At 39.4% G+C, this 24,696-nt stretch overlaps 1 protein-coding gene and 1 long non-coding RNA gene across 5 annotated transcripts in view; one reads left to right on the top strand and one right to left on the bottom strand.

Moving 5' to 3' along the window:
• Window positions 1-6,887: 6,887 nt before the first annotated feature.
• ZFP1 (ZFP1 zinc finger protein) overlaps window positions 6,888-24,696 on the top strand; it is a 21,305-nt gene continuing 3,496 nt past the window's right edge. The window contains exons 1-3 of one of the 4 annotated variants that reach the window (XM_086688891.1): window positions 6,888-7,046; window positions 12,113-12,171; window positions 23,394-23,520. In XM_086688891.1, coding sequence (XP_086545017.1) covers window positions 12,157-12,171; window positions 23,394-23,520 — 142 coding nt within the window. In that variant the 5' untranslated portion in view covers window positions 6,888-7,046; window positions 12,113-12,156. Of the gene's footprint in view, window positions 7,047-7,309; window positions 7,687-12,112; window positions 12,172-23,085; window positions 23,521-24,696 lie in introns of those variants that run through there. The other 3 variants (XM_086688892.1, XM_086688893.1, XM_025920801.2) reach the window with 3 other exon arrangements.
• LOC147573379 (uncharacterized) overlaps window positions 23,207-24,696 on the bottom strand; it is a 24,397-nt gene continuing 22,907 nt past the window's right edge. Inside the window, exon 3 of the long non-coding RNA XR_015244694.1 lies at window positions 23,207-24,315. This is a non-coding gene — a long non-coding RNA (uncharacterized LOC147573379). The remainder of the gene's footprint in view (window positions 24,316-24,696) is intronic.

Raw genomic sequence — 24,696 nt, 5'->3', positions numbered from 1 at the left:
TAAGGTCATGTGTTGTGATATATGATCTCTGCCCCATGGTAATGTCTTTTGAGGAAGTTCACAAAAATAAAACCTTTTTTTGTTAATGTTGATGAACAAACCACACTATTATTTATGTGCTCCACTTTATTTTTTTAATTTGAGAGAGCGCGAGTGAGTGTGAGTGGGGGAGGGGCAGAGGGAGAGGGAAGGAGAATCTCAAGCAAGTTCTAAGCTCAGGGTTCAGTGCTCAGTGCTCGTCAAAGAGCTGGACGAGGGGTTCAATCCAGAGCTCTGTCCCAGGTCCCCAGGATCATGATTTAAGCCGAAATTAAGAGTTAGACACTCGACTGCCTGAGCCACCCAGGCACTCCTATGTACTCCACTTTAAGTAGTCACTACTATTACAGTGAAAATCCGTTTACATCTGGGGCAACTGGCTGGCTCAGTTGGTAGAGCATGCAACTCTTGATCTCATGGTTATAAGTTCAAGCCCCACGTTGGATGTAGAGATTACTTAAAAAAAAAAAAAAATCCCTTTACATCCTTTGGCAGGGCCATCCAAGCATGTACTTAATGCTGGTGCCAGTGTCTGTCAGGACAGAAGTAGATATTACACCACACTTGGAAGGAGATCCAATGACCTGTGGGATACACCGAGTAATGGACTGGGAAGCCAGCCCTCCCTGAAATGTCAGTGGAAAGTAAAAAAAAAATTATAAGCAACATTTAAATTAAAATATGCAATGTGTTTTCCAAAAACTTTCTCTGCCCCAGTCCTTTATTCCTAAGAGCAAATTAATAGAAAATAATGTGGTTTTGAATTTTTCAGGATCCTCAGAAGCAGTCCACACCCGGCAGCATTCTGTGCTGTTAAGCATAAGGCGGTAGGAGAATTTATTTTATGTGTGCATATGGGGGGTGGGGGATCTTCCTTCTTTTTGTACATTCCAGTACTTAGTCTTTTCAAAACATGCATAATTTTGACAAAAATAGTATCACACTCTACATACTCTTGTGGGATCTACATTTTGTAAATTTCTCAGTATATTAGACACCTCCCCCATGTAGTCAGTGTACATTATCATTTTCAGTGCCTTCCAAGTTCTATTCGGATATCACTACAATTGATTTTACTTGCATCTGTTGAAATATTGTTAAGTTTGTTTCCAATGTTTTGCAAACATAAGCTACAATGTGAGGACACGCTTGTATGTACACACTTGTACACGATTGAGGATTATGATAATTAACACATTTTTAATTTTGATTCAGTGAGGCCTTCAGAAAGATTTTTAACATATTAGACCCCTACCAGAAGTGTATGAAAATATTTTTACAAATTATTCCCACCCTGGGTATCATTATTGTTTTAAATATTGGCCAAACTTATAGGTCCAAAAGATATTACGTACATTATAATGCTGATTTTTAGTAAAGAGAAACATTTTTTTAACTTTTATTTTTGAGAGAGAGAGAGAGAGAGAGCAAAAATGGGGGAGGGCAGAGAGAGAGGGACAGAGAAAATCCCAAGCAGACTCTGACCTAAAAGTGTGGAGCCCCAAAGCAGGGTTCAAACTCAGGAACCATGATTTCAGATCATGATCTGAGCTGAAATCAAGAGTCGGTTGCTTAACTAACTGAGTCACCCAGGTGTCCCCAAGAGAAACATTTTTGATCAATTTATTGTTCTATGTGCTTCCTCTTTAATTGGCCATTCATATCCTTATTTTTCTTACTGTGATTCAATGAACTTGTGAGAATTTATAAATTAAATTCCTTATTCTTTTATACATGTACCACATATATTTTTCCAGTTTGTCTTTAACTTTGCTTAAAGCATTTTTTTTTCCAGGATTTAATTTTCTCTGTAGTTGAATTTGTCCATTGTTTCCTTTATGATTTCTGACTTTGGTGTCATACCTTCTCACCCAAAGAATATAAAAAACATTCCCTTTTTCTTCCCTCGTTCCTTTCCTTCCTCTTCCCTCCTTCCTTCCCTTCTTTCTTCGTCTTTCTTCTTTCTTCTTTCTCTCTCTCTTCCTTCCTTCCTTCCTTCCTTCCTTCCTTCCTTCCTTCCTTCCTTCCTCCCTTCCTTCCTCTTTCTTTCTTTCTTTCTTTCTTTCTTTCTTTCTTTCTTTCTTTCTTTCTTTCCTCTCATCTCTACACCCAACATGGGCTCTAACTCACAACCCAAGGTCAAGAGTTGCATGCCCTTCTGACTAAGCCAGCCAGACGCACTCCTCCTCCCCCATCATGTCTTTAAAACCTTGATGGCTTCCACTTTAAAATTTAAATCTTGAATCCACAGCCACTCGGGAAAACAGAATGGAGGTTCCTCAAAAAGTTAAAAATAGAACTACCCTACGACCCAGCATTTGCACTACTAGGTGTTTACCCAAAGTATACAAAAATACTGAATCGAAGGGGTACATCATGCATACACTCCGATGTTTATAGCAGCACTATTCACAATAGCCAAATTATGGAAAGAGCCCAAATGTCCATCAATTGATGAATGGATTAAGAAGATGTGGTGTGTATGTGTGTAGGTACATACTCACAGTGGAACGTTACTCAGCCATAAAAAAGAATGAAATCTTGTCATTTGCATCGAGGTAGATGGAGCTAGAGTGTATTATGCTAAGGGAAATAAGTCAGAGAAAGACAAATATCATATGATTTCACTCTTATTTTTATAAGAAACAAAACAGATGAACATAGGGGAAGGAATTTTTTTTTTTAAAAAGAGAGCGAGGCAAACCATGAGAGACTCTTAACTATAGAGAACAAATGAGAGTTGCTGGAGGGGAGGTGGGCGGGGAAGGAGCTAAATGGTTGATGGGAATTAAGGAGGGCACTTGTTGTGATGAGCACTGGGTGTTGTTACATGTAGGTGATGAATCACCAAATTCTACTCCTAAAACCAATATTACAGTATATGTTAACTACCTAGATTTAAATAAAAACAAACAAATAAATCTAGTGTGCAGTCTTGAGAGCTAACATTTTAAACATTTTTTTCCTTTGAATTGTTAAGCAGTAGTCCAAGAATGATGAGTATTCCAGTCTCTCACTAGTATTCATTAATTTGTGTAATGTATTTCTATATCTAGTAGTTATTAGTCTTTTTTAAAAAAATGTCCCAAATATTCTGTTTTTCTTCCTGATGAAGTATGATATTATTCCATCAAACAAACAAGCAAAATAATCAAAACAGTGCAAATAGTAAATAACAAAAATACCTTTCAGAGAATTTGATTTTTATGAATTTAGAGTTATGTATCCATCACTTCCACCCAGTATATAATTTTTTAATTCTGATAAAATATACATAACATGAAGTTTACCATTTTACCCCTTTTTAAGCATACAATTCCGTGGCTTTAAGCATATTCACAGTGTGGTATAGCCACCACCACTCTCTCGCACAGAAGCTCCCTGCCCAGTGTGAGCTAACCCTCCATGCCTCCCTCCCTTGAGTCCCTGGTAATCTCTATTCTCCTTTCTTTATGAACTTGTCTATTCTAGATACTTCATGTAAGAGGAACTACACAGCATTGCTCCTTTTGTATCGGGCTTGTTTCATGTGGCGTATCTTCAGTGTCCATTCACATTGCAGCCTCCGTCAGAACTTCATTCTTTTTTTGGCTGAATAATATTCCATATTATTCCAAATGTATGTATATACTACATTTATTTATCCATTCTTTTTTTAAAAACTTTTTTAAAAGTTTATTTATTTTGAGAGGAGAGAGAGAGAGGAGGGGCAGAGAGAGGGAGAGAGACAGAATCCCAAGCAGGCTCTGCGCTGACAGTGCTCTCTGACGCAGAGCTCAATCCGATCATGAGATCATGACCAGACCTGAAACCAAGAATTGGATGCTCAACTGACTGAGCCAGCCAGGTGTCCCTACTTGTCCATTCTTTCGTTGATGGACACTGAGGTTCTTTCTACCATTTGACTGTTATGAATAGCAGCCAAATGCTGCTATGAATATTGATGTACCAATACCTTTATGAGACTACCCATTATTTTAATTAAAAGTTACTTGTGGGGCGCCCATGTGGCTCAGTCACTTAAGCATCTGGCTCTTGACTTAGGCTCAGGTCATGATCTCATGGTTCGTGGGTTCAAGCCCTGCCTTGGACTCTGAGCTGATGGTGCAGAGCATGCTTGGGATTCTCTCTCTGTCTGCCCCTCCCCTGCTCGTGTGCTCTCTCCCCCTCTCAAAACAAATACATAGGGGCGCCTGGGTGGCGCAGTCGGTTAAGGGGCCGACTTCAGCCAGGTCACGATCTCGCGGTCCGTGAGTTCGAGCCCCGCGTCAGGCTCTGGGCTGATGGCTCAGAGCCTGGAGCCTGTTTCCGATTCTGTGTCTCCCTCTCTCTCTGCCCCTCCCCCGTTCATGCTCTGTCTCTCTCTGTCCCAAAAATAAATAAATGTTGAAAAAAAAAATTAAAAAAAAAAAAAACAAATACATAAACTTAAAAAAAAAAAGCTACTTGCTACCACTCTGCACCTATGAGAATGGCCAGAATTGACCACACCGACAGCACCAAACGCTGGCAAGGATGTGGAGCAGCAGAACTCTCACTCACTGCCCGTGCGGGTGCCACATGGCACAGCCACCCTGAAAGACATTTTGGCAGTGTCTCACAAAACCAAACCTACTCCTACCATACAATCTAGCAGTTACGCTCCTTAGTACCTACCCAAATAAGTGATTTTTATCTGCACACAAAACCCTGCACGTGAATGTTTGTAGCAGCTTTATCCATAATTGTCAAAACTCGGAAGCAGCCATTCAATAGGTGAGTGGATAAATAAATGGTGGTACATCCATACAACAGAATATTATTCAGTGGCAAAGAAATGAGCTATCGGGGCCCATGGCTGGCTCAGTCAGTGAAGCATGGGACTCTTGGTCTCCACATTGTGAGTTCAAGCTCCACATTGGGTGTAGAGATAAAAATGTTTTAATCTTAAAAAAGAAAGAAAGAAAGAAATGAGCTATCAAGCCATGAAAAGATATGCAGGAACCTCTAATGAATATTTCTTTTTAAAAAAAATTTTTTAACGTTTACTTATTTTTGAGACAGAGAGAGACAGCACACAGCGGGGGAGGGACAGAGAGAGAGGGAGACACACAGAATCTGAAACAGGCTCCAGACTCCACACTGTCAGCACAGAGACCGATGTGGGGCTCGAACTCACGGACCACAAGATCATGACCTGAGCCCAAGTTGGATGCTCAACCATCTGAGTCACCATATTTCTTTTTTTTTTTTTAATGTTGATTTATTTTTGAGAGAGAGGGAAATACAGAATGGGAGCAGGGGAGGGTCAGAAAGAGAGAGGGAGACACAGAATCTGAAGCAGGCTCCAGGTTCCGAGCTGTCAGCATAGAGCCTGATGCGGGGCTCAAACTCACAAACCGTGAGATCGTGACCAAGCTGAAGTCAGACACTCAACTGACCGAGCCACCCAGGGGCCCCTCTCATGCATATTTCTAAGTGAAAGAAGCTAATCTGAAAAGGTACATACTATATGATTCCAACTATTCTAAATTATGCATACCTAAAAATATCAGTGTTTTCCAGGGGCTCAGGGAGTGGGAGGAGGGATGTATGGTGGTGTATACATGTCATTATATATTAGAGTAAATCCTAATGTAAACTATATAGACTTTGGGTGATGTGTCAATGTGCATTTCCTTATAACAAATGTACCACTCTGGGCGGGAATATTGATAGTGGATGAGCCCATGTATATGCAGGGGCAGGTGGTATATGAAATTTTTCCTCAAATTTTGCTGTGAACATAAAACTGCTTTTAAAAATAAACAAAAAAGTTGGGACACCTGGGTGGCACAGTCAGTTAAACTTCTGACTCTTGATTTTGGCTCGGATCATGATTTCACATTCATGAGTTGGAGTCTGTGTCAAGCTCCACGCTAACAGTGCAGAGACTGCTTGGGATTCTCTTTCTCTCCCTCTCTGCCCCTCCCCTGCTTGCCCCTCCCCTTCTTGCTCGTGTGCCCACACACGCGCGTGCGCAGACACACACACACACACACACACACACACACACACACACTCTCTCTCTCTCTCTCTCTCTCTCTCTCTCTCTCTCTCTTAAATTAAAACAAAAATTTTAAATTAAAAAATAAGCTAGTTACAGCACATGATATCTTTAGGGTAGATTTTATTTTTTAAGATTTTATTTTTAAGTAATCTTTACGTCCAACAAGGGGCTCAAGCCTTTAACCCCGAGATCAAGAGTCACGTGCTCCGCAAGCGCCTCTGATCAATTTTATTTTTATTTTTTAAAAATATTTTTAACGTTTCTTCACATCTTGAGAGACAGAGCGTAAGTGGGGGAAGGGTAGAGAGAGAGGGAGACACACAATCCGAAGAAGGCTCCAGGTTCTGAACTGAGCCCAACGCGGGGCTCGAACTCGCAGGCCTTGAGATCATGACCTGAGCTGAAGTCTGACGCTTAACGGACTAAGCCACCCAGGCGCCCCATGGTTAATTAGATTTTTAAAAAGTGAGAAATGTATGCACTTAATGTTACATACGGTTATCTTTGAGAAATTAGATACTTGCTTTTATTTTATACATATTTTCTAATTTAAATACATTATCATGGATTACCTAAGTAATCTTTCAAAGTCAGGTTTGGTTTTTTTAATCTGGGAAGAGGTGGTTGTAATCCATAACTCTTGCTGCGGTAAATGGACAGTCCAAGGCCAGGGATTATTTTAGCCTCCTGCCACCCGCTAAACTAAATGAAGACTTTCCAGAGAGTCCCTACAGCGGGGCCCCAAAGACTTATGGGAAGTGTAGTCCCGAGGTTGGATGAACCACCCCTCAGAGGACCCTGGGACGGCTAGCAGCCCTTGCATCTGCGCATGTGCAGTGCTGCGAGCGCGCCGGTGGCTGCCCTTCCCCCACCTCCTGCCGCGAGTGGGTGACAGGGCCCCGGTCTCCGCGCATCTTCGCTGACCGGCGCCGTGACCTGGCTTGGCACTGGGCCACAAGTGGAGGCTGTGCCCCTCCAGGTATGAGGGGGGGCTGCCATGCAGCTACGCGAGGGCTGGGGGCCGCGGAGGAGGAGATGAGGGATGGGCTCCTGTCCGCGCAGGGTGGGAGCCCAAACTTCAGCGACTTGCAGACGTCGGTGACCCTCGGGGCGGTGTCCGGGGCCGCCCCGCGCCGTCCTCCGCACGGGGCTGGCGGGGCCCGCCTGGCCGGACGTGTGGGGGCGGAGACGGCGGGGAGGGAGGGCGGCGGCGAGGGCTCGTCTTCCTCCCTTTGTCAGGAGAAGCGCCTCCGACCGGCCGCCAGCGTCTCCTGTCGCGCGGGAGCGAGTCCGGAAGCCCGGGCGGGTGCGCGCGTGACCAGGCCCCGCGGGCGCGGGGCGAGGCCGGGGGCGGGGCCGCACACACCTGGCGGCGCCCGGAAGCCGCGTGCTGAGTGCCCGAGCATCACCTGGTGCAGGGAGGAATGAAAGCCCCAGCAAGTTTCCTGATGCATGCGGCGTACCAGAGGAGACCTCCGACCTCTTTGCGAAAGCCTTTTCGGCTAAGTGTTCCTCTAATCCTCACACCTAGCCTGTGACGTCGCTAGTATCTCAGTTGCAACTGAAGGAAAAACCGGAGGCTCAGATGGGTGGAGTACCCGAGCCTCCCGGTATTTTGTGTAAGTGGCACATGTTTTTTCATTTTCCTTTTGATTTTGTTCCCTGATAGTTTTGCCTTGCAGGCGTTTTGAATTAATTTGTAGTTGAATTTACTGCTCTGCTCTTTTATGGCACTCAGAAGCCTTTTACCGCTTTGAGATTACGCAAGTTGATTTATGATTTCCACTGGTACTTTAGAATTATTTGCATTAAAAATCTGCCAATACTTTTATTATCCGATTAATGGCTGCATTTAATTAGGGAGAATGGACACCTTTATGATGTTGGATCATATTGTACGCCATCCCAGTGTTCAAGCCCTGTTTTGTTTTGTCTTTCTTAAGTGCGCTTTATCATCTTTACAGAAGTTTGTCATTTAAAAAAAAGGTTATCATTTTTCTTTATCCTTATGTAGTGTATTGTTGAAAATGAAATCATTTTTCCATCATTTCATATTTTTTTCTCTTGTATTTGTTGATATTTTCCACTGTTCTTATTTTGTATATTTGGGATTTCTCCCCCTTTTTGTTTTTGTCTCCTTAATTAGCATAGCTAATGGTTATCTATTATTTAAAAAAATGTTTTTAAGTTTATTTATTTTGAGAGAGACAGAGACAGCATGAGCAGGGGAGGGGCAGAGAGAGAGAGAGAAAGAGAAATCCTACGCAGGCTCTGCCCTGTCAGCGCAGAGCCAGACACAGGACTTGAACTCACTAACCCACACTAACTGGGAGATCATGACCTGAGCCACAATCAGGTCCCACACCAGGCTTAACCGACTGAGCCACCTGGGTGTCCCTCTATTTTTATTATTAAAGAATAACTCTTCAATATCTGTAGCATCTGTAGTAGTGTCTCCTCCATCATTTTTGATAATGGTAATTAATGCCCTCCTTTTTTTTTCCCTTTTGGTCAGTATGGCTAGAGGTTTATCAATATTATTGATCTTTTCAAATAACCAGGTTTTGGTTTTATGGAATTTCTCCATTGTTTTTCTGTTTTGAGGGATTTTTTAAATGTTTATTTGTTTATCTTGAGAGACAAAGTATGAGAGTGCATGGTTGGGGTGGGGGAGAGAGAGAATCCCAACAGGCTCCACCCTGTCAGCGCAGAGCCCCAAGTAGGGCTCAAACTCACAAATTGTGAGATCATGACCTGAGCTGAAATCAAGAGTCAGATGCTCAACCTACTGAACCACCCAGGTACCCCCCTGTTTTGAGTTTTATGGATTTCTGTGCTTAACTTTATTAGTTCCTTATGCTTGATTTGGGTTTAACTAATTAATTTTTTTTCTGCTTTATTAAGGTGTAAACTGCGGTAATTGATTAAAATCTTTCTTTTCTAATACAGTTTAATGCTATAACTGTTTGTAGTTACAGTTAATATAGGTAATAATTTAATGCCATAATACTACTTTAGTTATATCCCTCAAATTTTGGTATGTTGTGCTTTCATTTCTATTCAGTTCTATGGGTTTTTTAAACTTGTGACTTCCTTTTTCAACCCTTGGTTATTTAGAAATTTGTTGTTTAATTTCCAAGTATTTGGAAAGAAGGAATTAACAGATCTCTATCTAGTAATTGATTTCTAGTTTAAGTCTATTTTCATCAAAGAATACACTTTGTTACAAATTTCACTTTAGAATGAAAGGTTTGTTTTGTGGCCAAGAATATGATCTATCTTGGGAATTTTTAATATATAATTTAATGACTATTGTGCTGCTGGTGGTGGAGTCTTCTGTAAATACAAAATGAGTCAGGGTGGTTGATAGCGTGGTTCCATTCTTCTATATCCTTACTGGTTTTCTATCTACCTGTTTTGTCACTGAGAAAAGAGTATTGATGTCTCCAACTATAATTGTGAATTTATCTGTTTTTTTTTTCTTTCAGTTCTGTCAATTTTTGCTTATTGTATTTTGAAATGCTTTTCTTAGGTACATATACATTTAGGATTGTTATGCCTTCTGGCCGTTTGACACATTCACCAGGTGTTGTTTATCACAGTGACATTATGTAATATCACTCTATTTCTGGTAATATTATTCTGAAGTTTACTTTGATATTAATATAATCACTCTATTTTGGTTAGTGTTTGCAAGGCATATCTTTTTTTTCATCCCTTTACTTTTGATCTAGCTATGTTTTTATATTTCAAACAAACCCACTTATAAACAGTTAAAAGCAGTTGGCCTTCCTTTTTTTTATCCAGTTTGACAACCTCTATCATTTAATTGGTGTATTTATACCAGTTATTAAGATGGTTCAATTATGGGACCCCTGGGTGGCTCAGTCGGTTGAGCTGCCGACTTCGGCTCAGGTCATGATCTCACAGCTCATGAGTTCGAGCCCAGCATCAGGCTCTGTGCTGACAGCTCGGAGCCTAGATCCTGCTTCAGATCTGTGTCTCCCTCCCTCTCTGCCCCTAACCCACTTGCATTCTGTCTCTCTCAAAAGTAAATAAACATTAAAAAAAAAAAAAAAAAAAAAAAAAAGATGGTTCAATTAAAATCTACCATCTTGCTAGTTTTTTTTTCTACTTGTCCTGGTTGGTCTTCATTCGTATTTAACTCTTTTTCCAACTACTTTTGTATTAGTTGGTACTTTTATGATTTCATTTTTTTCCTCCACTATTGGCTTATCACTTATACCCCTTTAAAAATTTTTTTTGTTGTTGCCCTGGCATTTACAATACAAATCTGGAGTTAATCACAGTGGACCTTTAAGTAATATTTTACTGCTTTATGTGTAATATAAGATCTTTATAATAATATACTCTCCAATTTCATCATCCCATCTTTTGTACTATCATATGTTGTAGTTTTACATATGCCGTAAGCCCACAAAACTTACAGGCTATTTTTTGACAATCATTTGTCTTTTAGAGTGATTAAAAGTAAGAAGGTTTTCTTTAGAGTCATCTTTATTTTAAGCATTCCCATAGATCTTTATTTCTTGTGTAGATCCAGGTTTTTGTCTGGTATCATATTCCTTCTACCTGAAAAACTACTTTAAATATTTCTTCTAGTACAAGTCTACTGGTAATGAATTCTCTGTTTTTGTTCAAAAAGTTTTGATTTCACTTTCATTTTTTGAAGGATATGTTTGCTGGGTATAGAATACTGGGTTGATAGTTGCCCCACTTTTTTTTTTTTTTTTTTTTTTTTTTTTTAAGTACTTCAGGGGCACCTGGGTGGCTCAGTTGGTTAAGTGTCTGACTCTTGATTTCGGCTCAGGTTATGGTCGCTGTTTGTGAGCTCAAGTCCTGCATTGGGCTCTCTGATGACAGTGAAGAGGCTGCTTGGAATTCTTTCTGGCCCTTCCCTGCTTGTTCTCTCTCTCTCTCTCTCTCTCTCTCTCTCTCTCTCTCTCTCTCAAAATAAAGAAATAAACTTAAAAAAATAAATAAAAAATAGGGGTGCCTCGGTGGCTCAGTCATTTGAGTGGCCAACTCTTGATTTTGGCTCAGGTTGTGATCTCACAGATCATGAGTTTGAGCCCTGCACTGGGCTCTGCACTGACAGCATGGAGCCTGCTTGGCATTATCTGTCTTCCTCTCTCCCTGTCCCTCCTCTGCTCTTGCTATGACACACTCTCAAAAATAAATTAAATACATACATACATACATACTTTAAAGATGTCACTGCATTGTCTTCTGGCTTGTATAGTTTTTGATGAGAAATTGACTGTGATTCTTTATGTAGTTCCTCTATATAATGTGTCATTTTTCCCTCTGGCTACTTTCCAGACTTTTTATTTAACCTTGGTTTTCAGTGGTTTGAATATGATGTCTTACATATTTGTTTGGTTTGGTATTTATTCAGTTTAGATAAACTATTTGAGTTTCTTAGAGCTATAGTTTGATATCATTATTTTTTAAAAATCCTCAGTCATTATGTCTTCAAATACCTCTTCTGTCCCATTCTTGATTGTCTTTTTGGGATTCCAATGACATGTTTGTTAGGCCATTTGATATTGAACTATAGTCTTTGGATTCTCTATTTATTTAATTTTTCATTCTACTTTGTTTTTATGTTTCATTTTGGGTAATTTCTTGCTTTCTTTTCCATTTGATTTTTTTCTTGCAGTTTTCATCTTTTCTGAAATTTCCCATTTATTTATGTTGTCCGCCTTTTCCATTAAAGCTTCTAAAATATGAATCATAGTTATTTTAAATTCCCTGTCTGATAATCATCAGTTGAAGTTTGTGTTGATTGCTTTGTCTCTTGATAGTGGGTTGTCTTAGTTTGGCCTTTTCTGGTGTCTCATAATGTTTGATTGAAGGTAAGTGTTGCCACCATGATTGTTTAGGTCCCTTCTGAAGAGGGCAAGGGACTCTCCCAGTAGGTGGTGTTTTCCCAAATGATGTGTAAGGATTTGTAAATAAGTCATTGTAGGAGTTCCAAAGCAGGTCACATCATTAATAACAGTATCTTCCTTTTTCTTTCAGTTCGGCCTTCATAGTTCTCAGCCTTTACCCCAAAACTACAAAAAATGAACAAATCCCAGGTGAGTTGATTGTTTTTCCTAGTTTTGTTTTTTCAGTGCATTTGAGGAAGTTTATAAGGACCCAGAAAATGAAACATAAAGGCAGAGATGAGCAAAACTTAAGGAAAATGTAGTAAGAATAATTGATCAATACCAGCAGCCAAAAAGCAAACCAAGTTAATTGTCTTGAATTGATTATGAGTGGCATCTCCTTCGTTCTCTGATATCAGGTCTGAGTAAATTTTATGGACCTTCATACAGATGGTGTTTTGGACAACATCCCCAGAAACCATGGGTTTATCAGTTTGACTCTGGTTATTTTGTATAGCATTCTTCACTGCAAATGCAGGATTTTGTGTGTATCTTATTTTTTCAGTCAAATTAGCAGGATGCCAAAAAACTCAGTAAATATCTGGGTGTGTATTTAAATTCTCCCCCCAGACCTCCACAATACCATTACTTTCATGAGTAGCTTTCATGAGTAGCTTTACTGTCATTACTTTCATGAGTAGCTTTCTTTTTTATTTACTTTTTATTATTTTTTAAAATTATTTTTTAATCTTTATTTGTTTTTGAGAAAGAGAGAGACAGCATGTGAGCAGGGGAGGAGCCAAGGGAGAGGGAGACAAAGAATCTGAAGTAGGCTCCAGGCTCTGAGCTGTCAGCACAGAGCCTGACGCAGGGCTCGAACTCACGAACTGTGAGATCATGACCTGAGCCGAAGTCAGACACTCAACTGACTGGGCCACCCAGGCGCCCCAGACTTTTTATTATTTTTTTAATGTTTGTTTATTTTTGAGAGAGAGAGTGTGTGCATGCGTGCCCGTGCGTACGAGCTGGGAAGAGACAGAGAGAGGAAGACATAGGATCCGAAGCAGGATCTGCACTGTCAGCACAGAGCCTGATGTGGGACTCGAACTCACAAACTGTGAGATCATGACCTGAGCTGAAGTCAGACGCTTAACCAACTGAGTCACCCAGACTCCCCACTTGAGTAGCTTTTCAGAGTTTATATGTACATATTTACATGAGTATAAATGCAGGTTATTATAGGAAGCATATTAATCATGCTGATTTGTTTATATGTGTTTTGTTTTTAATTAATAGACTTCATTTTTTAGAGCAGTTTGAGTTTATAGAAGATGTGAGTGAAAAGTACAGGGTTTTTGTGTATTCCTTCATTCCTTCCACACACACAGCTTACCCTGTTATTAACATCTTGCATTAATGTGGTACACCTGCTACTGTTCATGAGCCAATATGAACCCTTTAAAATCTGTAGCTTACATTAGGTTTTATTCTTGGTGTTGTATGTTCTGTGGATTTTGACAGATACATAATGACACGTACCCACCATTGAAGTTTCATACAGTATAGTTTCCTGCTCTAAAAATCCCCTGTGCCTCATCTATTCATCCTTCCCGCCCCACCCCCTCAGCCCCCACCTCCCTGAGCCTGTGGAAATTGGTGATCATTTTAACTGTTTGCATAGGTTTGCCTTTTCCAGAATGTCATATAGCTGGAGTCATACAGTGTGTAACCATTAGTTTTTTTCACTTAGAAATATGCATTTGAGGTTCTTGTATATCATTTCATGGCTTGATAGCTCATCTTTTTTTACCATTGAATAATATTCTGTTGTGTGGATGTACCACCATTTATTTATCCACTCACCTATTGAATGGCTGCTTCCGAGTTTTGACAATTATGGATAAAGCTGCTACAAACATTCACATGCAGGGTTTTGTGTGCAGATAAAATCACTTATTTGGGTAGGTACTAAGGAGCGTAACTGCTAGATCGTATGGTAGGAGTAGGTTTGGTTTTGTGAGACACTGCCAAAATGTCTTTCAGGGTGGCTGTGCCATGTGGCACCCGCACGGGCAGTGAGTGAGAGTTCTGTTGCTCCACATCCTTGCCAGCGTTTGGTGCTGTCGGTGTGGTCGATTTTGGCCATTCTCATAGGTGTGCAGCAGTATTTCATTGTAATTTATAGTTCCTTAATGACACGATGTTGAGTATCTTTTCATATGTTTATTTTCCATCTCTGTATTTTCACTGATGAGGTGTGTAGTAAGGTCTTTAACCCATTTTTAAATCAGGTTGTTTTCATATTGTTGATTTTTAAGAATTCTTATATATATTTGGGATACCAATCCTTTATCAGGTATGTGTTTTGCAAAGATTTTCTCCCCATCTGTGCCTTGTCTTTTCATTCTCTCAATTTTGTATTTTTATCACTCAGTAACATATCTGAAGTCTTTCCATAAAAAAACTTAGAGTTTCCTTATTATTTTATTGTGTAATGAACAGAGAGTATATAAAGCATGGTAATACTTTTATGTGCATCATAAGAATATATATAACAAATATGTGTGCATTAAAGAATAATAAGAAAATGGGCACCCATGTACCTTACCCAAGTTAAGAACTAGAACATTCTCGGGGCGCCTGGGTGGCTCAGTCGTTAAGCGTTTCACTTTGGCTCAGGTCATGATCTCGTGGTTCGTGAGTTCAAGCCCTGCATCAGGCTCTGTACTAACAGCTCAGAGCCTGGAGCCTACTTTGGATTCTGTGTCTCCCTCTCTCTCTGCCCTCTACTGCTCACATTGTCTGTCTGTGTCTCAAAACTAAAGAAACATTTAAAAAAAATTAGAACATTCTCTGTTCTTGATGATACATTCTCCCATTGAATCATCCTAGTAGGTATCCTCTATCTTGACATTTTTGTCAGTTACTCCCCTGCTTTTCTTTTTTTTTTTTAATTTTTTTAAAATGTTTTTTTATTCATTTTTGAGAGAGTATGAGTGGGGGAGGGGCAGAGAGCGAGGGAGACACAGAATCAGAAGCAGACCCCAGGTTCTGAGCTGTCACAGAGCCTGATGTGGGGCTCGAACCTACAGACCGTAAGATCATGACCTGAGCCAAAGTCAGATGTTCAACCAACTGAGCCACCCAGGCGCCCCTCTTTCTTTTCTTTTTTTTTTTTAAAGTTTATTTATTTTGAGAGAGAGCAAGCAGGGGAGGGGCAGAGAGAGAGAGACTCTGTGCTGATAGCACAGAGACTGATGTGGGGCTTGATCCCACAAACTGTGAGATTGTGACCTGAGCCAAAATTAACAGTTGGATGCTTAACTGACTGAGCCACCTAGGTGCCCCTCCCCTGCTTTTCTTAAAGATTTTACCACTTATCTACATATATGCCTCATCAACATAAAATTTAGTTTTGAGAAACTGTAACTGGAGTTTATATTGCCTTGTGTTGCATAATTTTCTTTCTGATTGGTGTTCTTTTTTCTTTTGCTTCCAGACCCTAAGATTTAAGATGTCCTTATATGCACCCATGTTCCCTTTTGTCAAGACTTGGGTTTTGTTTTGTTCTGTTTTAATCGCTGTTTATTTTAAAGTTTTATTAGCCAGTATTAACCAAAGAGAGATGAAACCACGCATGCATTTTCGGTGATAGTCTAAAATGATACAGCCTTACTGGGGAAGCAGTGTGTCAAAAGTTATCCAATAAGCATAAGTCTGGTCGTGTCCTGCAATTTTGCTGGTATTGGATAAAGGTTTCTAGGAGAAGATGAGCTGAATACAGTCTCTGAGTCAGTCTGGCTTCAACTTTTCTGAGAATTTCCAAAAATTCCATTTGGAGAAGTCATTGGCAAGGTCATGAGAAACATAGGAAAACATAGGGCTTACATGGTTGGGCTATCTGGCAGGGTCAAAGCATGAATCAGGTATTGAATGTCTGGTAGAAATAGAATTAAACCAGGTGGTTGCCTGTATTCGCTGCTTCTTAGCCTAGTGGTAACTGCCAACTGTCAGGAGTCCATCAAAGCAGGACGCTTTTGTAAGGTGGAGTGTCGTCTGATGCAGGGTAGCCTGGTGTGGAAGGTAGAAGTAGGAGATGTCACCAGCACACGTTGAAAACAAGTCAGACTGAGTGCAAATAAGAAACTGGGCCAGGCTCACCCAGGCATTCTGCCCTCGGGTTAAAAAGGTGGTACGGTGGCAGTAGGCTTTTTGTGTATGACGGGCCTCAAAATGCCTGCTTTTGAGTTGCACTGTTCCCATGTACGACAAGCAGTTTGGTATCAGTAGACATCCCTGCCACCCTGCAGTCTCTTTCAGACTCCTGGGGATTTCCTTCAGCTCTGGTATCGATCTTTTGTTTGCCTCTTCCCACGTCTTTGTCTTTTTTGGGGTCACTGTTGTTTTATTGGTGTACATTTTTTAGTATCTTCTTAAGAAAGGCTATGGGAGAGCATTTTTTTAGGCTTTACGTTTCTGAAAATATCTTCATTCCATTGTGATGCTTCCTTGATGGATAGTATCAGTGTGGATTTGTCCATCCGTTGCTCTGGTTCTGTCAGTTTTTGCTTAATGTAATTTGAAGCTGTGTTGAGCACATGCACATTTATGATTGTTCTGTCTTCCTGGCGGACTTACCCTTCTGTCATTTTGGAATACTCCTCTTTATCTCTGGTAATATAAATATAGCCACATCTCCCTTTTTATGATGAGGTGGTATATTTTTTAAGTGGCTTCTGTAGGGATTATAGCTTATATACTAATCACCTTGAATTAATGTTATACCACCTCAATATGGTCCAAGAACAGTATACAGTATATTGCGGTGAATTCTTGCAGCTTTTATTTGTCTCTATACGCCTTTTGACCTTTGTTTTGAAAAATGTTTTTCCTGGGGTAGAATTCTAGGGCTTCTTTTTTCCGTAAGTATGTTAAAGATGACGTTCTGTTTTTATCTCACTTCTGTGGTTTCTGTTAAGAAATGAGTCTTCACTTTTATTGTTTTTCCCTGAAGGAAAGGAATCTTTTTCTTTTGGCCACTTGCAAGATACTCTGTTTTTTTCTGGCGCTCACCAGTTCGAGTGTGATGTGTTTAGGTATACTTGTCTTTACATTTATTCTGCTTGGGCTTTGTTAAGTTTCTTAGATTTGTGGTTGATGCTGTTTACCATATTGGGGAAAATTCTTAGCTGTTATATCTCAAATATTGCTTCTGTCCCATTTTTTTTCTCCACCTGTGAGACTACACGTTATATATTTTTGTTTTTAGCATTTTAAGCAATAGTATATTAGACTTTTGGGCCATACTTCACATTTCTTATGTTTTGACTTTTCCCCCATTTTTTTCTCTCTGCTTTAGTTTGGATATTTTCTTATTGGCCTGCCTTCGAGTGCACACTTCTTCTGCTGAATCTAATCTGCTATTAAGTCTATACAGTGTGTTTTAAATTTTAGTTGAAAACGATTTTTGCAGTTCTGTAATGTCCATATGCTTCCCTTTTGTAGATTCCAGTTCTTTGTTGAAATATTCCCATACTTCATCTACATTATCCATCTTTTTCTCTGTATTTTTTTTTCCTCTTATGTAAACTCACAACCCCAAGATCAAGAGTTACACTCTACTGACTGAGCCAGCCAGGCGCCCCTCTCTGTATTCTTTAACATATTACTTTACAGTTAATCTGAAGTCTTGTGTACTAACTCTAACCTACGGATTATCTCTACATATGCTTTTGACTGTTGATCTCTTGTTTATTGTTTTATTGTGCTATTTTTGTTTTTCACATGTCTAGTAATTTTTGTTTGTATGGTAGACGTGTATGACACACACTTCCGCTCTGAAGAATGTTACGTTTTGTTTTGCCAATAATTTAACTCTGGCAGAACAAAATTGTTGTCCTCTACTAATTCTCCTAGAGGCTTTCCCTCCTACTTGCACATATTAGGAACCACCCAAAGACCTGAGGTGAATTTTTATGCAGAATTTTAGACCCTCTTCTCTATGCCTTCTTTACGTTCATTACTTTGCCCCCAAATCTCAGTTGCTTTGCAGACCCAAATGTTAATTTTTATTTTTTCAATGTAGCAATGGTGCCACTTGCTGCTTCAGTTCTATTTCTCTGTGGTACTGTTAAAAATTACCTTTAGGGACATTTATGCTGTATATAGAATTCAAGATTGATATATTCTTTTCTTGCAGCATTTTTATCATCATTGGTAATGTGGGCCTCCCGTCATGTTTGCTGTTCTTTCAATAATTGTAGCCGTGCTGTGGTTGCTAATACCTGCAAGTTGTTATATGTATTTGTCCAGCTTTTATTGTTGTTTTCCTTTCTCAGAATTTTGAAGTGATCGCTTTTTAGTGTTGTAGTCATGAAGTACAAAGGCCTTTCTACCTATCAGAACGTGACCTTTTAGTTGTCTCCTGAAACTTGTAGGATTTGCTCTTTGTATCCACTGTTTTCATTTTTTTCTGATGATTTGTGTTTTAATTCATGTTTGCATGACAGTTCCTAAGATAGTTCTTCTCACCTTTTTTTGGTTTGATTTTGTGAAGTGTGAAAATGCAGAGAAATACAAATGAAAATGGATTAGGCTGAGCTATATGAAATAGCAATGTTTGTATGTACAACAGTTGCCTGTCAGCAATTTCAGTATGGTCCAGCCTAATAATTGTCAACCTATTACAGTATCCAAGTCAAGACTGAACATCTTGGCTTATTTGCTTCCATACACTATGTGTATTGAAGGTTGTTCTGTTACACAATTCACACATGAATTCTGTCTCTTACGCTTTCTCACCATCATGGTTCTGACCTCCCTTAGCAGGCTCCCACTCCTGGCATTAAGTCACCTTATTCAATGCTAAAATCCTGTTGACCATTAAAGATTGTTTCCTCGGGGCGCCTGGGTGGCGCAGTCGGTTAAGCGTCCGACTTCAGCCAGGTCGCGATCTCGCGGTCCGTGAGTTCGAGCCCCGCGTCGGGCTCTGGGCTGATAGCTCAGAGCCTGGAGCCTGTTTCCGGTTCTGTGTCTCCCTCTCTCTCTGCCCCTCCCCCGTTCATGCTATGTCTCTCTCTGTCCCAAAAATAAATAAACGTTGAAAAAAAAAATTAATAAAAAAAATAAATAAATAAATAAAAATAAAGATTGTTTCCTCACTTTAGAGGTGGCCAATAATGTAAGTTTTGTGCAGGTCTGTCCACTTCTTTTCATATTTTTTACACATTAAATAGAATTGACAGAATTTGGGGTCATGATTTATACATATTCTTGGAATTCTGTTTTCACTAATTTTTTTAATGAATTATTAATGTTCCTGTGCTAGCTTTTCTGTACCTTTTATTTTAAGGCTTTGTTATTTAAGTTTGCATCTTTTTTTTTTTTTTTTTTGAAGACTTGTCCGAAGTCTTTTTTTTTTTAAAGACTTGTCTTGACCTTTTATTAAATGTTTATTCTATTTTATTTTATTACTGGTTTTCTTCTCCTTGTCACTTTGAGCATTTTTCTTCCTCTAGTGGTGTGTCAAAATATATTTTTATATTTCTTTTAAAGGTTTAACTTACTCTTTTTTAGCTTATATTTTAAACAAAACTTGAAAAGCTAATCACGATTTATATTTTCCTTCCAAACACAATACTTTCTCTGTGTCACAACTCCCAGGTTTCTGGCATCCAAAAATTAGTTTCAGCTAATTATTTAATACCTCCTTCCCACATCCCATATATACGTTTTTTAATAACTTATTTTGCTGACTTATTTGCTCCCTGATGTTTTACATCCAACTGATTCTTGCTATGTTTGTCTTCTTTATATTCACATCGTTTTACAGCAGTAAAAAAAGCTAGCACTTATGTGACATTTACTATGCAGTAGTTGTCATTTTAGATCAGGCTACTAAACTATGTCCATGAGCCAGATGGCATTCTGCCTTCCTTTTATATGGCTCACAGCTAAGAGTGGTTTTTACATTTTTTTAATGGCTATGAAAAAAATCAAAAGAATAGTATTTCACGATGTGAGAATTATGTGAATTTCACATTTCATTGTCCGGGAATCAGGCTTTTTTGGAACATAGCCATGCCTATTTGTTTGCGTATTTCCTGTGCCTGCTTTCACGGTGCAGTGGCAGACTTGATTGGTTGTAGTTGAGACTACATGTGGCCTGCGGAATCTAAAATATTTACTACTTGGCCCGTTGTAGAAAGTTTGCCAACTCATATTCTAGCATTTTCAGTACTTTGAAGATACTCTGTTGTTTAGTGGCTTACATTGTTTCTGTTGAAAAATCAGCTAGCAGTTTTATGTGCCCTATTAGGCGGTGCCTCCTTTTTCTTTTGGGATTTTTAACAGTTTTGTGATGATGTACATAATGTGATTGTATTTGTTCTTCTTGGGGTTAATGCTCTTCTCTGGTCTGAAGAGAGTTGTTTTGGAAAATGCTAAAAAATCTAACATCTAGAGGGGAGAGTGGAAGGAATAAGACACTTTTAACAAAAGAAAGCAAAATGATTGCCGCAAGAGATACAAACAAAATACTCCAGGGTTTAAAACTGAGCAGGAACTCACAATAAGGAAGGATCACGTCTAACTGTGATGTAAGATGTGACCTTACTGGGAAGACCTTTGCTTAGGAAGGCCATGGGAAAGAGGGATGGAAAAGAAATTTGGTGTTGAATGCTGGGCTAGTGGTTAGTTTATCAGTTTTCAGGAGGTAATGAATAACCACGTCTAATCAAGGTAAACGTTAAAAAAATACATTTTTGACTTATATTTTCATATTACAATGGGTTAATCAGTATGTAACCATCGTAAGTCAAGGAGGATCTAATAGTTTGAAGAGTTGAGGAAGGGGTATTAAAAAATGGTCTGTTTAGATGTCAAATATGCTAGCTCTACCTCTATTCATGACCATAGGCTTTCTAGCCAGAATACCACATTCCTTCCCGATGGAAACTATATACTGTTTGGGCAAAAGTTTTTGAAGTTGGTCATGCTTGACATCCCTTTTAATGCTATGGTATATGACTGTGTTTCATCAACAAGTTTTTGAGTTTTTTGTTTGTATGGAGTATGGAAAATAAGGAGAAGAAATACAGAAAATTTTCATATTTGATGGTAGAGTCATTTCTAAATTATTAGAACTTGAGTCCAAGTAATGTGCCACAGGTTTATCCCCCTGTTGGTCTGGCAGCCATATAAAAGTTCTTATTGCATCTGTCATTTGGCCCAGTGGGTATAGATAAATAAATCCATGTAGTTGTCATTCAGGCCAAGAAATAGAAAATAGCCAGGATTCTTGAAGCTCTTGTGAAATCCTCACTGTGTAGCTGGAACTAGTTCATTTTTATTGCTTTATAAGACTCGATTATTTTAGTATACCGTAAGAAATCCATCTATTGATGAGCATTTGTTTTTCTGGCTCTGGGGTCCTATGTAAAATTTAACTGTGAACATTCTTTTTTATTGATTTTTAATTTTTTTTTAACATTTTTATTTTCCAGAGGCAGAGAGAGACCAGGAGTCTGGGAGGGGCAGAGAGAGGGAGACACAGAATCAGAAGCAGGTTCCAGGCTACTAGCTGTCAGCACAGAGCCTGACGTGGGGCTTGAACCACAAACTGTGAGATCATGACCTGAGCAGAAGTCAGACGCTTAGCTGGCTGAGCCACCCAGGCACCCCTGATTTTTAATTTTTTATGGAGATAGAATGACATATAGCATTATTAGTTTCATGTGTACCACGTTATTTGATATTTCTATATATTGGTAAATGATCAGAATAAGTCTGGTAAACATCCATCACCATATATAATTTTTTTTTTTTTTTACTGGAATGAGAACTTTTAAGATCTGTTCTCTTAGCAGCTTTCACATATGAAATACGGTATTGTTAATTGTGATTACCACATTGTACATTACATCCCTATGTTGTATTTATTTTAAAACTGGATGTTTATACCTTTTGATCCCTTTTACCCCATTTAGCTCATTCCCCACCCTGACAACCAATCTGTTCTTTGTATGCATGAACTTGGTTGTTTTGGTTTTTGTGTTTTATTTTAGATTCCACATAGAGGTGAGATGATACAGTATCTGTCTACTGCACTTAGCATGAGGTCCTCAAAATCCATTCATGTTGTCACAAGTGGCCAGATTTTCTCTTTTACGGCTAAGAAATACTCCGTTGTGTATATATGCCACATATTCTTTGTCTATTATCGGACGCTTAAGTTTCCCTATCTTGGCTATTGTAAATAATGCTGTAGTGAATGTGGGTGTGCATACATCTTTTCAAGTTAGTGTTTTTATTTTCTGTGGATAAATACCCAGAAGTGACATTGTTGGATCATGTGATAGTTCTATCTTTTGAGGAACCTTCATAGTGTGTTCCTAAGTGGCTGTATCAGTTTCCCTTTCCACCAGCAGTGCACCAGGGTTCTCTCCATATCCTCACCAACATTTGTGATCTCTTGTTGATAACAGCCATTCTAACAGATGTGAGGTATTATCTCATTGTGATTTTGATTGGCATTTCTCTAGTGATGTGCTGAGCATCTGCTCTTGAATCCATTGGCCATATGTAGGTCTTCTTAGGAAAAATGTCTGTTCAGATATTCTGCCCATTTATTAATTGGATTGTTTTATCAGATGATTTGCAAATATTTTATCCATTTAGTTGGGTGCCTTTTCATTCTGTTGGTGGTTTCCATTCTGTGCAGGTGCTTTTTGGTTTGATATAGTTCCATTTGTTTATTTTTGCTTTTACACCATTGGTATGGCTTGGATATGGTAGAGAGATCTCTACTTACGTCTGACATTTTGCCTTGTAATTGGAAGTTCGTCTGCTGCCTTTAAATATTTAAAGGTTTAGGGGCCCCTGGGTGGCTCAGTCGGTTAAGCGTCCAACTTCGGCTCAGGTCATGATCTCACAGTCCATGGGTTTGAGCCCCGCGTCGGGCTCTGTGCTGACAGCTCAGAGCCTGGAGCCTGTTTCAGATTCTGTGTCTCCCTCTCTCTCTGCCCCTCCCCTATTCATGCTCTGTCTTTCTCTGTCTCAAAAATAAAGGTTTAATTAACTCTTTAAACTTGATACCCCCCAACATAATATGAGTATCATCTTTGTACAGATAACTTTAAATACTGTGTATTTGTTTACCTATTTATCTTCCTCTACATATTTTCAGAGGAGAAACAGTATTTTATTAATCTTAGATACCTGTTGTATATGGCAAGTGCCAGAGATCTAGGGGATCTACATAAATGTTTTATTTATAAACATATTTTTTGGAAACATGAGAAAACAGTGAAGATGTCAGTTGGCGTCCTGTGTAAATTTTACAAGGTAAGAATAAGTTTTCACATATCCTTCCTACATTGCCAAATGCCCATCATTTCAGAATGAATAGCCATCTGAGTAATATGCCATTTCAGGGATCGGTTTCATTCACCGATGTGACTGTGGACTTCACTCAGGAGGAATGGGAGCAACTGGACCCCTCACAGCGGATCCTTTACATGGACGTGATGCTGGAGAATTACAGCAATTTACTCTCAGTGGGTAAGCACAGCTTTTCGTGCAGCTGCGTGTTGGCCTAGCATTTATGTCCTTGCTCAGTTACCAAAAATTCTGAGCTTCTGAATTACTACCATGTGGTTGTGGGCTGCAGCTTCAGGTGTTAAAGCCGAGAGACAGTGGAGACGCTGAAGTTCTACCTTCTTTATTTGGGGGATTTCTGAGGTCTAAGCAGATAGGAGCTGTGTTCCATTATGAAGTTCTCTGATATCATCGAGTCAGATGTGATTTTCAAGTTGGAACAACAACAAGAGGTATAGATAGCATAGTAAGAATGGTCAGGTCAGAACTTTCTGGGGAAGATGTCAAAAGAGAGAAGGAGCAACAGAAGCCAATCCACGCCATATCCTAGGGATTATGAATGGGTTGAACTATTTTCAAATATTTTTTAAGAATCAATTTTTCAGATTCTTAAACCTTTAAAGATGGCCAATACCAGATGATTCCTCAGATATCAAAATCCTACCTCCAACTATCAGTCTGTCTCTGCTTAACATTTTTTGTTGAACTTTTACATTTTTCTCTCACACTTGACCCTTGACATTTACCTAACGTGTCTTAAACCTTTGTGATTAGCTGCTCTTTCATTCGTATTCCCAGTTTGCCAGAATGGTGACTTTGATATTTTAGGTGATGGAATTGGTGTAATAGATTCTTCTTTAGTCTAAGAGTGATGCATTGTCTTAGACACAAATGCCAGCAAGATCACCAGAGTCAGGAATGTTAAGGCTGGGTCAGTCTGATCCTTAAGATTCCTTCCGGTAACAGCAGCACCAAGACCTGTTTAGAGAAGAAATCGAACACATTAGAAGGAAAAAAATGTGTTTCAATGGAAAAAAGTAAAACACATGATTCTGTCGCAAGGATCTTGAACCCTTGGATTTATTTTCCATTTCCTTCAGACTATGGGTTCTGGATCTTGTCATCCATTTGCAAAAGTTGTACATGAGAGATTTGGATCTTGGCAGGAGGATTATGTCTGCAGACCTGTGAGCAGCATTGCTGTTAACAAGGTGTGTGGCTTGCAAGAGCAGAGGAGAAAAAACGGGGAGAGAGACTAGGAGTGTGGAGAGGAAGTGCCCGTCTGACCACAGCAATTCAGAGCCTAAGTGGCAGTTGCTAAACTCACATCTGCCCAGGCTGCTTGCCGTTCCCTTCGCA

This window comes from Puma concolor, chromosome E2 (assembly GCF_028749965.1).
Source record: "Puma concolor isolate L17-30 chromosome E2, mPumCon1.1.hap2, whole genome shotgun sequence".
In the NCBI taxonomy this organism is placed as follows: domain Eukaryota; kingdom Metazoa; phylum Chordata; class Mammalia; order Carnivora; family Felidae; genus Puma; species Puma concolor.
This window is presented reverse-complemented; position numbering and strand designations above follow the sequence as displayed.